Source organism: Nicotiana sylvestris, chromosome 11 (genome assembly GCF_000393655.2).
Source record: "Nicotiana sylvestris chromosome 11, ASM39365v2, whole genome shotgun sequence".
Classification (NCBI taxonomy): Eukaryota; Viridiplantae; Streptophyta; class Magnoliopsida; order Solanales; family Solanaceae; genus Nicotiana; species Nicotiana sylvestris.
In genome coordinates, this window is record NC_091067.1 from 143865200 (window position 1) to 143881694 (window position 16495).

General features: G+C 41.9%; 1 protein-coding gene across 1 annotated transcript; it reads right to left on the reverse strand.

Annotated features, from left to right (window-relative positions):
• Nucleotides 1–10800: 10800 nt before the first annotated feature.
• On the reverse strand, nt 10801–12270 carry LOC138881779 (uncharacterized). Its single transcript, XM_070162044.1, has one exon. The coding sequence runs from the start codon at nt 12268–12270 to the stop codon at nt 10801–10803; it is 1470 nt and encodes a 489-aa protein (XP_070018145.1).
• Between the last annotated feature and the right edge of the window lie 4225 nt (nt 12271–16495).

Sequence of the window (16495 nt, forward strand, 5' to 3'; positions counted from 1 at the left end):
GTAACCTCGCCTTAATGCAACCAAGCAACTTCCCGTCTCATGCACCGTACATCCTTTACGAATAACACCTTAAGTCATTCCGTGATTATCATACACCCATAAACATAGCATAAACTTTATTGAAATTTCTTTACTCGAGCCATCCTCGGTCTCAACCTCTATAAGCCATCACTGATTCACCGGCATGTCCCAAACGTGAACCATTATAGCACATAACCGTGCAATCAACTGATCAATAGAAAACTCCCCCACTTGGCTCAAAGCCATAGATCAAAAACACCATAACTCATAATGCATACACTTTATTACTTCCATAATACCATAGTGAAATTAAACTCAATCCTTTATAAGCTTGTGAAACAAAGACCATCTAGTACTTTAAATCTTCTGCAATCCTCGCCTTCACCCTCATAATAGTCAAGCCTACTCTCTTAGGTGACCAAAATTCAAATTGCAACACATATATTTCCCTAGTAACAGAGATCTTCCAATAAACGACATAAAGGATCACACAAACTTCAGAACAATCCGCAGGAGATAGCCCACTTGTCTCGCCTCAAACTAACATCTCCTTATACCCTTTCGCTGTCATAAGCATTACACAGTTACTTAATCTTCCTGAGTCTGAACTAATATCACAACGTGAAATCCACTTCACTTCCCAACCAGGCAACATGAAAAGGTCCTTCAACACGCCCACAACTCGGGCTAAACATCAAATCACGATGGAAACCAAGAACCGAATAGTTCTTACTACCCCCAACCAGACCCTTCTTGTCTTGTTCAAATCATATGCACACATCTCACACTCACATCATACTCGTCACGTAGATATCAAACCATCACTCCCACCAATAGGGACACTATTGGACATACAAATCCAAAAGCACGTGCTTACATAACCAATGCCCCAATGCTCAAGCTATAGGCAAAACCCGACCTCAAGTCCTCCATACTAGCCCAATATCAACACATAGAGATCACATCTCGCCCCGCGATCAGGGAATTACAAGCCATCGATGCACATCTGATACTGAGTGCTCATACATGCATTCGAACGCGTGGAAGAGATTCAAAGAGTTACATTTCAAGCTGAATTAAGGACGCACGATAAGAATTCAAGAATGTGAAGTTTTTCCTAAAGGTTCTGCAGCCTCCCGAGGATAAGTACAGACGTCTCCGCACCGAACCGCGAGACTCTACTAAACCTGCTCATGCCTCGTGAGACCTATGTAACCAAGGCTCTGATACCAACTTGTCACGACCTTAAAATTGACCCGGTCGTGATGGCACCTATCGTGAAACTAGGCCAGCCGACACAACTCCCGAATTAACCATTAATCAATAAGAATCATTTTAAGCCTTTAATTAAACAAATGTTTCATAATGTTAGTCTAAATGAACAGTGCGAAAATAATATACAAGCCCAGAATCGGAGTGTTGATCGGAGCACACCCTACACCACTACAAAGTGGCAAGAACGGTCGAAGCAGCTTTTACCCGAGATGGTCAGGATCGAATCCACAGGGAGCTAGAATTGGAAATTGGATTCCTATCTAAACTAGAGATGGGTAGTACTCTTAATTACACTTCCAATCATCTTTTTGTTGTTTGTTACTTCTAATATTTATGCTAATGATATGCTAAATTAAACTAAGTATGAATGCTTGTAAGGTTTTCTAAATGATTAAAGAGGCACTAGGGAAGTAACTTTCTCCTAGGTAAATACTTGACGGGATCTCAAGCCTAAGGCAAAGATGTTATGCTGGGATTGCGATATAGCCAATGCACGGAATTACTCACTCTATACCTCTCGGTAGCTTGAGTGACTTTGCCCTAATTGACTTTCTCAAGACCAATTGGGTGTCAAAATTGTGCAAGCAATATAGGCTCAAGTTGGGTATTACTATCTCTAGGTTTAACCCTTTAATTGAGGCTATCAATATCTTTATTACGAACCAATTCCTTGTTGGACTGATTTTCCTAGACTCAAGCTCTCTTTCTCAAGAAGAACCTAAGACAAATAGGCACAAATTAGTGTTTGCAACCACTAATTCAACATGGAAAACACCAATCAGTCCAAATATCAACTACCCATAAACATCTAAGCCTTAAAACAAAAGACCCATCAAATACCCACACTAGGGTTGAGCCACAACCCTAGCTAATGGGTCTAACTACTCATAATAATAGAACAAAACAGAGAAATAGATGAAGAATAACCCATATGATTTGATTACAATCTAAGATAATGAAGATTCAGTGTTAATCTAGCTACAAATTACTCAAAATGGAACTAAAACGCCGTTCACATGCTCTGGTCTCTAATAGATTAAAAAAAATGCCCTAAAAATATGAAAAGAAAGTATTTATACTATGTTGAATTTTCTGGACAAAAATACCCCTGCGAAGGTACCGCGGTCCGCAAGAAATGGATTGCAGCCGTAGTGGAGCTTTTAGCTTTAATTTCTTAGTCTCTGAACATGGCCACCATAGGCTTCATAAAATGCACCGCGGCCGTGGTGGCTTCACTACGGTCCACATAAAATCACATCACGGACCGCGCTGGTTTCAATCGTCCAAACACCCAACTCTCTAAATCCCCTCTCCATAGACCGCATAAAATAGATTGTGGCCGCGAAAAGGCTACTGCAGCCGCAAGAAATCCTCCACGGACCGTACTGCATTAAGCCTCCAAACTTGCACCTCTCTGAACTCATTCACTGCGGACCACACTAAATTGTCTACGGCCACGGTGGGTCTATTGGGACTGCAGTGGATTTTATGCTGCATCAATGCCTTGACTAGTTCTTGGTACTTGTGCATGTTTTACTCCTTTTTGAGCTGGTTTTGACTACTTGTCACTTTGTTTGACCAACTCTGCAAAGAAGTACAACATGTAAGCCTTTTGGACTATTTGTATACATTTTTAATCAAAATTCAAGTAAAAAGGAGTGTAAAATGAACTAGAATCCCTAGTTATCAACTCCCCCAAACTTAAGCTTTTGTTTATCCTCAAGCAAACAAAATAAGTCCCACCTCCTTAAGAGTAAAACCAAGAAAATTCAGCTGATCTAAAGTGACCTCATATAGCATCAATTTGGACTAACAATTGCCCTCAAATCAAATGAATCATTAACAACATTCAATCTTTTAAGCACCATCGTTTTAGCGCGACACTAGAGCATCAAGAATTGACTCAACACATTAAGGAAACTCTTTCTACTACTTTGGTCATATGGAACCCAAACTCATACTCCTCAATTCTCCATAAGCAAACCTCACTTTTAGGTTGTAGGACTCAGACTGAGGATTGTGGAGAACACAATCATCTCTCTCAAAGAAAGGTCACAAGTTTGGCTCTAAGTACCATAAGCTTGCCCCTTATATGAGTCACCACTAATGTAAGCTTCATTCAAATCAAGATCATATAGGGCTTTTGAGGAGATATAGTGAAGGCTTTTGGTTTAGGGTAGGAAATATTTGGTCTAAGTAGGTTCCATCTTCCCTTAAGCACTTCATTTGTTTTATTTTGGCACACATTCTCTTGACTTTTTTAGTCATTTACTTCTTTCTTATGGGGTTAGAGAGACACACTGTCACTCTTTTTTGTTTATTTCAAACCTTTTTCTCCTTTATAAACTTTCCATACCTTTCATCTCTTTACTTTTATTGAATCCCTTCATTTCTTCAACATTTCTCATTCTTTTTGACTTTTTGATTTTCTTTCTTTTTCATTGCCTTTCCTTTTCTTCATTTTGTACCTTTTACCACTTTGTTGAATTCCTCGTCTCTCCCCCCAAACTTATGTTTTTGCCTTGTGCTAAGGAAAGATCGGGTGTCAAGAGAGGGTCGTTTTAGAACGGGTAAAGTTTTGTATCATGGTCTTTGAAAGAAAAAGGCTATGGCTCAAAAGGATTAACTAGGGATATTATTATTGGTAGGATATGGAAGTTTTCACGATACCATTCGGATCAAGGAGAGCCTATAATCACTTCTCAAGTCAAACTACACTTAGGATTTTTCCTAGACAAACTTTCAGGGCAAGTTCTAGGCTAATGGCACGGGACTTAGACTTGCAATTCAAATTCTCACCACACAAGCTATAGGATTGCTAAAGAGGCAGAGTCGGGAGCCCACAAAAACCTTAGCTAATATTTGAGCAACACGAATGGTCCCGAAAAACCACTTGATGATTATCGGCCAACATAAGAGTCTCAAGGCCACAACTTTCACCATCTTATACACAACAATTTGTTTTTGACCATAAGACCAAAGGCAAATGTATTAGGCCTAAGTGAAGCTTTGCTTGAAGCACTATTACTCATATAGCTACTAATTACCCAAAAAACAAAAAAGGAAAAGAGACTCAAACCCTTAAGAAGGTTGTCGTGCCATCCATCATCGGGAAGAGCCACCCGGTTTACACAAATTCCACTCTTGGAAAGAACCGTGACATTAAGAAAACCAAAGGCTTATTGAACACAAAACCCAAAATAAGAAGCTTCCAAAATGAAATAAGAAGCTATGAAAGAAAAATGCGTAAAGTAGAATGAATATGTACAAGAGGGGATTTAGACGAATATACATAAGGGGGAATGAATATATACATCAGAAAGTAACTTTATATACAGACCAAAGTTGCAAAGTACGAAAAGTGAAATAAAATGGTAAAATTATGTACATACTAAAAGTGAAAATCAAAGCATAATAAAAAAAAATTGTATCATATTTACAACACCATATCATCCAAATAGGGCTACCCCCTCAAATGAAAGCTAGCATTGTCTTCAATGCTAACTAACAAAAATAAGATCAATAAAATATAGAGGTTAAAGAGAAACTCCCTATTGACCCTCCGTCTGCATGGGGTCCTGAGCCTGAGTCCCTGGGTCGTGTGACTGCTCAGGAATCTATGACTGGATCCCGGTATTCTGTGTCTGCACTGGGACCTGAGGCTGCTCTAGGGCCTAAGGCTGGCTAGAGGAACCTTCCTGTGGGTCCTCTAGCTCTATCACTGCATCAACTGTCTATAGGATCACTCTCTTCCTCTTTGCTGGCCTCTCCATCTCTTGCTCCGGCTCAGGCTGGACTACTGAAACTGGGTCATGCAATAACATCTCTAATGACAAGTGATCAATGGCCTTCAATTTCTCCACTTTGCAACTCAACTCTTTCATAGACTTCTTTGATGCTCGAGTCTTTCTCATCTTCTTTGTCTCCTTTGTAAGCTCCTTCAATGCTTTTCCATGAGAACTTACAACATCCAATATCAATTTCTGGTTCTCCAAGAGCTTCTTCTGGTTGTCCAGAAGCTCCTTAAGAGTCTCCTCCACTGAGGCTGGGACATGTGGCTGTGGGGGTACGAAATGGGCCTCCACCAAGCTAGAAAGCACAGACAGCTTAGAAGTAGCTGCCTGCATCTAGTTGTTGATACTGGCAAGGGTCTAGCTCAAATGGTAGGTAGTCAATGGGTAGGCTATGGAGGAGGGAATATCTAGAACTGTGGAAGTAGAGGGTCCGGGGGCTATGTCTGGTGTATTTGAGGGTCCTGGAACTGTGGAAGTAGTGGCTTTGACTTTAGGGTCCTTGGGGTTGTCAGCACCCTTGGTGCTGTACCAGTAAAAGGGGGCCTTTGGTTTCACCTTCATATCGAACTTCCTTTTCTCCACATCCTGATCCTCAAAGTATATAGTCAGGAAATATGGGAAAGGGTAGGATCTGTTGCCTTCGTTCACCTCCATTATAATCACCCTGGACATGATGTTCCTAATGTTGATTGGGTACCCCGCCACAATAGATGCCACTAAAATATCCTGGGATATAGGGAGAGAGTTCTTATGAGTGGTGGGGTCTATCCTGTTGCAAACAAAGGTCTCCCACCCTTTTTCCTCGAAGTTCAGGGTCCTCCTCAAAATGTGGACTCCTGCTGTCAACCATGCTAGGGTGGTACCTGGGATTGCCAAGTACTCTGCTAACCACAGACGAGCATCCTCACCCAATGCTACCTTTTCTAAGTATAGTTTTTCATCCTCCTCCGGAAAGCCCAAGTAGTCATTGATGGTTTGGTCATCAAACTTCACTGTCAAGTTCCGCACCTTAGTCACTTTCGTGCCCTTTTTGATGTGGGCAACATTAGCATAGAACTCCTTGACTAGGTTCTCATTCGCATCCTCAACATTGCCTGTAAAATACTCCCATCTTGGTCTCTCTCTGAATGGCCTCCTCACATTAGGGTTATAAGATATAAGATCCTTGTCAATGAATCGGCGTTCAAGTATCAACTTCCTCTTAGGCCACCACTCTCGAAATTTGTGGTAAGCAATCTCACTGACAAATCTTCCTTTTCAAACCTCGGGGTTTCTAGTTCTCTCCACACCCCCTCCCTCTTCATCCGGAACCTCATCGTTGATAGGATCCTCTCCAGGTGATGAACCAGTAGGTGAGGTAGATGCTTCACTGTCACTGCCCTTACCTGAGCCCTCAGACGACTCAGAAGAAATGTGTATTGAAGCTTGAGTAGTAGGAGTGCCCGGAGGTGTATCTTTAAATCTGTGCCTCTCCGGCCAGTCAGGAACATACTCTGGCACTGAACCAGAATCAGATACCTCCCGGGAGGGTACATACTCACTTCCCTCGGAATGGGAAGCAGCTCTGTTCGCATCCTTGATTGATTTTCTGGTGTCCTTGATTGCCTGCCAGACTTGGAGAGTCAATTTGATAATACCTTTTCCTCTACCCCAAGAGGACTCTCCTTTTCCCTGTTGTTTTCTACCACTGCCTCGTGATTGAACTATTATCTGCAAGTGAAAATCAGTTAAAGCTTGTTAGTATCACAGTCTCAGAAGAATCAATGAAGATTATAGTTGCAGACAAAGAAGAAAATAGTTGCAGACAGCAGACTGCGGACCGCATAAAATGCAGTTCGGTCGCAAAACGACCACCACAGACCGCACAAAATGGCACCATGGTCCGCATTGAGGTGGGGGTCAAAATACCCACTCTCTGATTCCAGTCACCGCGGACTGCGAAAAATCGACCACGGCCGCGGTCCTCAACATTCAACTTTTTGAAGTTTCACCACCACGGTCCGCACAAAATGGCATAGCGGACCGCAGAGAGGCACCGCGGACCGCAATAAATCCACTGCGGACCGCGGTAAACTATAAGTAGCAATACCAACCTAGGGTTTCAATTTTCGTCACATTTTAACCTAATCTTTACATATTATTGATTCCTTAGGTAGTTAATTGTCATTTTTCACTAATTGATCCTAATCTAACTGGTATTATGTAAACCTAAGTTAGCAATTAAAAGAAAAAAAGGGAAGAAGATGAAATACGAACTAACAAATTAAAAGGAAATAAAACAAAATTAAAGACTAGGAAAAGATTAAAATTACTAGTAATGAGATGTAGTAGAGATGAATGAGAATCAGAGATGAATTCGTGCAGTTAGGATTAGGGATGATAAATAGTATTTTTTTTCTATGTAGAGAGCAAAGGAGCGAAAAGTTTTAAATGAGGGCATGAGGTCCTATTTATAAAAAAAGAACCTGGGACCCACTATACCTACCCACCGTGGACCACAAGAAATGCACTGTGGTCCGCGATCCTCGAACACATGATGCATTGGCAAGGATGGCACTGCGGACCGCAAGAAATGATCTGCGGCCGCGGTAGGGCACCGCGGACCGCATAAAATGCATTGCGGCCTCGGTGACAATCTTCAAAGAACCTTCAGTTTTTATCATCCAAGACTGCGAACCGCAATGATAATTTGCCCCCGCAACAAGGCCATTGCGGCCGCGAAAAATACACTGCGGCAGTAGTCCAAACTTCAGAGAGTGCACATTTTTTCACTTTGGTCATGCACTGCATCAAAACATCCCTACACACATCTCACAACTAGTTAGTCCAAAAGAAAATCCTACACTAAAAGGAAAATCAAAGAAAAACAAAAAGAAAGACACATGGGTTGCCTCCCAAGAAGCGCCTGATTTAACATCACGGCACAACGTAGGTTACCATCAAATCACTTTAGATGGATCAGTGCCACCATGTGGCTGTCATCAATCTTGCCAAGATAGTGCTTGACCCGGTGCCCATCAACTCTGAAGACCTCTCCATTTTTGTTTTCCAAATCAAGTGCACCAAAAGGAGTCACAAGCACCACTTCAAAGGGTCCACTCCATTTCAACTTAAGCTTTCCCAAAAACAGGCATAACCGGGAATTAAACAAGAGAACCAACTCACCCACTTTGAACTCTTTGCCACGAGCATATTTGTCATGAAGGTAATTCATCTTGTCCTTGTACAAGGACGAACTGGAGTAGGCATGGAATCAGAATTCATCAAGTTCATTAAGCTGTTCCACACGAAGATTTGCTGCCACATCCCATTCAAGATTTAGCTTCCTCAAAGCCCACATGGCCTTGTGCTCTAACTCAACCGGCATATGACAAGCTTTCCCAAACACCAACCGGTACGGAGACATACCAATTGGAGTCTTGTAAGCAGTCCTATAAGCCCATATAGCATCATCCAATTTCTTTGACCAATCGGTCCTATTTGCATTGACTGACTTTGACAATATATTCTTGATTTCCATGTTTGAGACTTCAACTTGGCCACTCGCCTGAGGATAATAAGGAGTAGAAACTTTGTGATTGACACCATATCTTGAAAGCAAGGTATCAAAAGCTCTATTACAAAAATGAGACCCCCATCGCTTATGATTGCTCGAGGAGTGCCAAACCTAGTAAAAATGCTCTTCTTGAGAAATGCAACAACACTCTGGGCCTCAATGCCACGACTTCAACCCAATTTGAAACATAGTTAACCGCCACGAGAATGTATGTGTTCCCACATGAACTAACAAACGGACCCATGAAATCAATGGCCCACACATCAAAAATATTAACTTTAAGAATAGTATTAAGAGGCATCTCGTCTTTCTTCGAAATTCCACCGGCTCTTTGACATTCATCGCATCTCTTCACAAGATCGCCTACATCCTTGTACAAAGTTGGCCAGTAAAACCCACAACTAAGAACCTTTGAAGCGGTCCTCACCCCACCATGATGACCACCATAGGGGGAGGAATGACAAGCCTCTAAGATACTCAATTGCTCCTCCTCCGGGACACACCTTCGGATCACACCATCCGTGCAAATTTTGAACAAGTATGACTCATCCCAATAGAATTCCAAACTATCCCGTTTGAGCTTCTTCCTTTAGTTAGAAGAGAGCTCATACGGGATTATACCAGTCACAAGGAAATTAGCAACGTCCGCAAACCATGGCATACCATTAACTGACACAGAAAGGAGTTGCTCATCGGGAAATGAATCATTGATCTCCAGGACATCACAAGGCCTCCCATCCTCCTCCAAGTGGTACAAGTGGTCCGCCACTTGGTTTTTACTACCTTTCCGTTCCACAATCTCCAAATCAAACTCTTGAAGTAACAAGACCCATCGCATCAGTCTAGCTTTGGAATCATTCTTCGTCATCAAGTACCATAGTGCAGAATGATCAGTATGGACTATAACCTTGGCGCCCATAAGATACAGCCAAAATTTTTCCATTGGGAACACAATAGCCAACAGCTCTTTCTCGGTCACTGTGTAGTTCACTTGAACATCATTCATTGTCTTGCTCGCATAATACACCGGATGAAACATTTTATTCACTCTTTGACCCAAGACCGCCCTAACCACAACATCACTCGCGTCACACATGAGGTCAAAAGGCACGCTCCAATTGGGTTCGATAATAATAAGAGTGGTGGTCAACTTGTACTTGAGAAGTTCAAAGGCTTGCATACATCTCTCATCGAACACGAACTTGTCATCTTTTTCTAATAACTTGCACAAGGAATTCACTACCTTCGAAAAGTCTTTGTTAAATCTCTGGTAGAATCCCGTATGCCCAAGAAAACTTCTAACTCCCTTGACAGAAGTAGGGGGAGGGAGCCTTGAAATCATTTCAATTTTTTCTTTGTCCACCTCTATACAATGCTTTGAAATTTTATGGCCAAGGACTATGCCCTCCTCAACCATGAAGTGGCATTTCTCCCAATTAAGCACAAGGTTGGTTTCTTTACAACGGGCCAAAACTCTATCAAGATTTTTTAAACATTCATCAAACGAATCACCCATGGACACCTCCAAAATATCTTCCATCATGTCGGTGAAAATAGCCATCATATATCGCTGAAATGTAGTCGTTGCATTACACAACCCAAACGACATCCTCGAAAAGGCAAAAGTACCATATAGATAAGTGAAGGTGGTCTTTTCCTGATCTTCTAGAGCAATCAAAATTTGGTTGTACCCACAATACTCATCCAAGAAATAGTAGAAGGCATGCCCAGCAAGTCTGTCTAGCATCTGATCAAGAAAAGGTAATGGAAAGTAATCCTTGCGGGTCACTTTATTCAACTTGCAGTAGTCCATACACACCCTCCATCCGGCGACAGTCCTGGTAGGAATCAACTCATTTTCTGCATTGGTAACCACGGTCATACCACCTTTCTTTGGCACACATTACACCGACGAAGTCTAAGAGCTATCATATATGGGGTACACAACCCCGTCATCCAACCACTTGATCACCTCCTTTTTCACAACTTCTTACATTGCTTCATTCAACCTCCTTTGATGTTCCAAGGAAGGCGTTACATCATCTTCAAGAATAATCTTGTGCATACAAAAGGGGGGCTAATCCCCCGAATATTAGCTAAAGTCCATCCAATTGCCTTCTTCCTCTTTTGGAGCACCGCCAATGTGGTATCTACCTACATGTTAGTAAGCCAAGAGGAAAGAATAACGGGCAAGGTTGAACTAGGTCCTAAGAATCCATACCTGTGGTGTGGAGGAAACAACTTCAACTCCAACAACAGAGGTTCCTCGATTGAAGGTTTTATTGGTGGAGTTTTCTGATTATCAAGATCCAACGAGAGTTTCTGAGGCTCATAAGAGTAAGAGCCCATTCCATGTAAAGCATTGACACACTCCACTCGGCTTTCATTCTTATTGACATCAAGATTCAACAATACCACCTCTAGAGGATCCTCCACATTGATCATTGCACTAGCATCATCAACTATTACTACCGTGACAAGATCCACGAAAGAGCACATTTCAGAACTGCTGGGCTGCTTCATTGACTTGCACACATGAAAAATCACTTTCTCATCACCCACCCGGAAGGTGAGTTCCCCTGCTTCCACATCGACTAAGGCCTTCCTAGTAGCAAGGAAATGTCTACCCAATATGATCGGAACCTCAGAATCTACCTCACAATCCACGATCATAAAGTCAGCTGACAAGATAAATTTGTCCACCCGGACAAGTGCATCATCAATTATACCCAATGGTCTCTTCATCGTTCTATTCGCCATTTGCAATCTCATGTAAGTCGGCCTCGATTTCCCAATACCTAAAGTCTTGAAAACTGAGTAGGGCATCAAGTTGATACTTTCCCCCAAATAACATAAAGCTTTTGCAAAGTCTGCACTCCCAATGGTGCAAGGAATAGTGAAAGCACCAGGATCTTCTAGCTTTGGAGCCATTGAGTGAACTATTGCACTAACTTGGTGGGTCATCTTGATAGTTTCATAATCCATGAACCTTTTCTTTGTCACAAAATCTTTCATGAATTTAGCATAACTCGACATTTTCTCTAGAGCCTCCACTAAAGGCACATTAATGGATAAGCTCTTCATTATGTGAATAAATTTCTTGAACTGGTTCTTATTTTCCTGCTTCGCGAGCCTTTGAGGATAAGGTGGAGGTGGTATTGGCAAAGGAGCCTTGGCTTTAGGCACAACCATTTCTGGAATGTCTATTACGTGTTCCCTAGATGGGTTCACATCATTCTGAGTTTTCACCTCGACATCATGGACATCAATCCGCACTTTCTCATTCACGTTCTCATCAATCACATTTTCAACAACCAAAGGGATCTCATCTTCTTGCAACTCAACTTCATCACTCAAAATTTCTTTTTGTTTGGAGGCATTCACCTCACCGCCTCGTCCACTTCTTGTAGTTACCGCCATTACATGCCCGGAATTCTTCCCACCCTTCGGGTTGACTACCGTATCACTAGGTAGAGCCCCCTTAGGGTGAGTATTCAAGGATTGTAAGATTTGGCCTAATTGAACCTCCAAGTTTCTGATTAAAGTATTGTGGGAAGCCAACAGGGCATCAGAGTCTACATTCTTTTTCATCATCTGTTCAAACATCATTTCAATTCTCCCCATTTCATTGTTGAAAGAACTAGGACCTTGGGATGGAAATGGGGGCGGATTGTTCGGTTGTTGATACATTGGGGGCCTTTGAAAGCCTTGCCCCCGATTGCCTTGGTTGATATTGTTCCAACCACCCTGATTGTTGTTCCACCCCAGATGTTGTTGTTGCCACTCTAATTACCCTGATTGTTCTGATTATGGTTTCCCCAATTTGCATTTTTGTTGTTGTTCCCCCAATTACTATTGCCTTGTTGTTGTTGATTTCCCCAATTGCCTTGGAGTCTCCATTGTTGTTGGTTGGAAGAATTGCCTCTTTGGCCCTGATAATTGTTCACATATTGCACTTCTTCATTCTGCTCATTATAACCATTATCATGGAATCCACCACTATCATTGTCATATTGATCCGAACTCCCTTGGTTTTGTTGACCTCTTTGTCTTCTTTTGTTCACTAGCATGTTGACACCCTCCATAGCATTTACCTGTATTTGATTTTGAACCTGCTGTAACTGTGTCTTTGCTAGCTGGTTCATTGTTGTTGGCAATTCTGCTATTGCCTACCCATGATCATGGAGCTCTTTGTGCAAGTGAGTGACTGTGGGGTCACCCTATGGCACATTGGATCTACTTTGCCAAGCGGAGGACGTGTCAGCCATCTCACCAAGAATGTCACAAGTTTCATCATAAGGCAGTTTCATGAAATTACCCCCGACGAGTTGGTTCACTATGCACTGGCTTGTTGTGTTAATACCCCGGTAGAATGTCTGTTGTATCATTGCCTCAGTCATATCATTGTTGGGACATTACTTTACCATAGTTCGATATCTCTCCCATATCTCATGTAATGGTTCGTTGGGCTCCTGCTTGAAAGCTAAGATCTCATCCCTCAATGCTGCCATATGCCCCGACGAGAAAAACTTTGCAATGAATTTATCTGTCAACTCATCCCAAGTAGTGATGGAATGGTTGGGAAGCCTATCAAGCCAATCCAATGCCTTTCCTCTAAGTGAAAAAGGGAATAATCTCAATTGAAGTGCATCTTCTGACACATTTGTTTGCTTGCTCCCCCAACAGGTATCCATGAAACCCTTGAGATATTTGTAAGCATACTAATGGGGAGCAGCCGTGAAATACTCTCGTTGCTCCAACAATGTCAGCATCACATTTGTAATTTAAAAATTGCCCGCCCGGATACGGGGTGGGACAATTGCACTCACATATCCTTGGTTAGGAAGCACTCGAGAGCCACTCTTGGAGGTGGCGGGGTAGGTTCTAGAACATTATCATTGGTCTGGCGGCCTCTTCTTTGTCCTTGAGGTACTATAGGAACCTCATCATCAATATTGTCATCTACCTCCTCCCCCGGTGGAAGGTATCCAAAAGGTGAGTTGTTGATGTTTGCCGTCATTTTGTACCTGGGTTGGCGACACACAGAAATTAGTAACACAGAAGGAAAGAAAAATAACACACAAAACTATTTAGATAGATATCCAAACCCATTAGCTCCCCGGCAACGGTGCCAAAAAGTGATCGGAGCCAACCCTACACCACTACAAAGTGGCAAGAGCGGTCGATGCAGCTTTTTCCCGAGATGGTCAGGATCGCATCCACAGGGAGCTAGAATTGGGAATTAGACTCCTATCTAAACTAGAGATGCGTAGTGCTCTTAATTACACTTCCAATCATCTTTTGGTTGTTTGTTACTTCTAATATTAATGCTAATGACATGCTAAATTAAACTAAGTATGAATTCTTGTAAGGTTTTCTAAATGATTAAAGAGGCACTAGGGAAGTAACTTTCTCCTAGGTGAATACTTGACGGGATGTCAAGCCTAAGGCAAAGATGTTATGTTGGGGATTGCGATATATCCAATGCACGAAATTACTCACTCTATACCTCTTGGTAGCTTGAGTGACTTTGCCCTAATTGACTTTCTCAAGACCAATTGGGTGTCAAAATTGTGCAAGCAATATAGGCTCAAGTTGGGTATTACTATCTCTAGGTTTAACCCTTTAATTGAGGCTATAAATCTCTTGATTACGCCCCAATTCCTTGTTAGACTGATTTTCCTAGACTCAAGCTCTCTTTATCAAGAAGAACCTAAGACAAATAGGCACAAATTAGTGTTTCCAACCACTAATTCAACATGGAAAACACCAATCAGTCCAAACATCAACTACCCATAAACATCTTAGCCTTAAAACAAAAGACCCATCAAATACCCACACTAGGGTAGAGCCACAAACCTAGCTAATGGGTCTAGCTACTCATAATAATGGAAGAAAACAGAGAAATAGATGAAGAATAACCCATATGATTTCATTACAAACTAAGATAATGAAGATTCAGTGTTAATCTAGCTACAAATTACTCAAAATGGAACTAAAACGCCGTTCGCGTGCTCTGGTCTTTAACAAATTTCAAAAGATGCCCTAAAAATGTGAAAAGAAAGTATTTATACTATGCTGAATTTTTTTGGACAAAAATACCCCTACGAAGGTACTGCGGTCCGCAAGAAATGGACTATAGCCATAGTGGAGCTTTTAGCTTCAATTGCTTAGTCTTTGAACTTGGCCACCGCGGGCTGCATAAAATGCACCACGGCCGCGGTGGCTTCACTATGGTCCACATAAAATCACACCACGGACCGCGCTGGTTTCAATCGTCCAAACACCCAACTCTCTAATTCCCCTCTCCGCGGACTGGATAAAATGGATTGTGGCTGTGAAGAGGCTACTGCAGCTGCAAAAATCATTCGTGGACTACACTACATTATGCCTTCAAACTTGCTCCTCTCTGAACTCATCCACCACGGACCACATTAAATGGTCTACGGCCGTGGTGGGTCTGTTGTGGCTGCAGTGGATTTTATGTTGCAGCAATTCCTTGGCTAGTTCTTGGTACTTGTGTATGTTTCACTCCTTTTTGAGCTGGTTTTGACTACTTGTCACTTTTTTTACCAAACCCTGCAAACAAGTACAACATGTAAGCCTTTGGGACTGTTTGTATACATTTTAGTCAAAACTCAAGTAAAAAGGAGTGTAAAATGAACTAGAATCCCTAGTTATCAGGTGTCACAAGTCACGAGCTTCTACTAAGGTATGAATACAATGAAAAGTCTAAAAATGTACTAAATACAGTCTAATGAAAACAAGAGGGAGAAAAGCAAATGCTGCTAACGCTGGGCAGCTGCATTGCTAAACTCCGATGACTCTGCCTCTAAGCAATCAACACCCACTACTGGGTTCAAAAACACCTAAATCTGCACATAAGGTGTAAGGAGTAATGTGAGTACTCCAACTCATTAAGTAATAAAGGTAAATGAAAGCTGAGCAGTAAGAAAACACGTAAACCACGTCAAAGTGCTACAACAAAGGCAAGATAGTTCCAACACAGTACATAAATCATTTACTTCGTAAATCATGCTCAGTTCTGGTAAAAACCTTTTAAAACCAATGTTTAATAGTTTCAAACGAGTGATAAAATAATGAGTAAACATGATAGAAACGTAAGCAGGCTCTTGGGCAAAACATGTATCATAAAATCGCCCCTCGGGCATAATATCAATAGAACCAACCCCTCGGGCTACCTCACAATAACTCGTAATCAGCCCTTCGGGCATAACATAAATCAAGAATGCCCCCCGGGCAATAACATGGAACAACATCAACCCCTCGGGCTATATCACATATCACACTAGGTACCTGCGCTCACTGGGGGTGTACAGACTCCGGGAAGGGCACCTTACGGCCCAAGCGCAATATCAAGCCATCTCGTGGCATAATCAAACAAGTTCTCGGCCTCATATCAAGCCACCTCGTGGCATAACAAATCAGGCACCCGGCCTAATAATCATAAATCGGTACCACACTGCAGCGGCGCGCAGCCCGATCCCATAATATTTTCACAACACAGGCCCTCCGCCTCACTCAGTCAAAAATCTCTCAAGCCACTCGGGCAACAGTAACACATGATTCTCAGCCCAAAATATCATTTAAAATATCGAAAACGGAGTAAAACTGGCTGAGTTATGAAAATAGTAGATTATAGCATAACTGAGTATAAGTATAAAGTCAAAATAGTGAGGAATAACAGTAAAATCCCCTAAAGGTCCAAAACAGTTGGCACGAGGCCCAAATATGACATTCAGCCCAAAACATGATGATAACAAACAATTTTTCAATCAAATATGCAGTAAAACAGTCATTCGGGATGGACTAAGTCTCAATCCCCAAT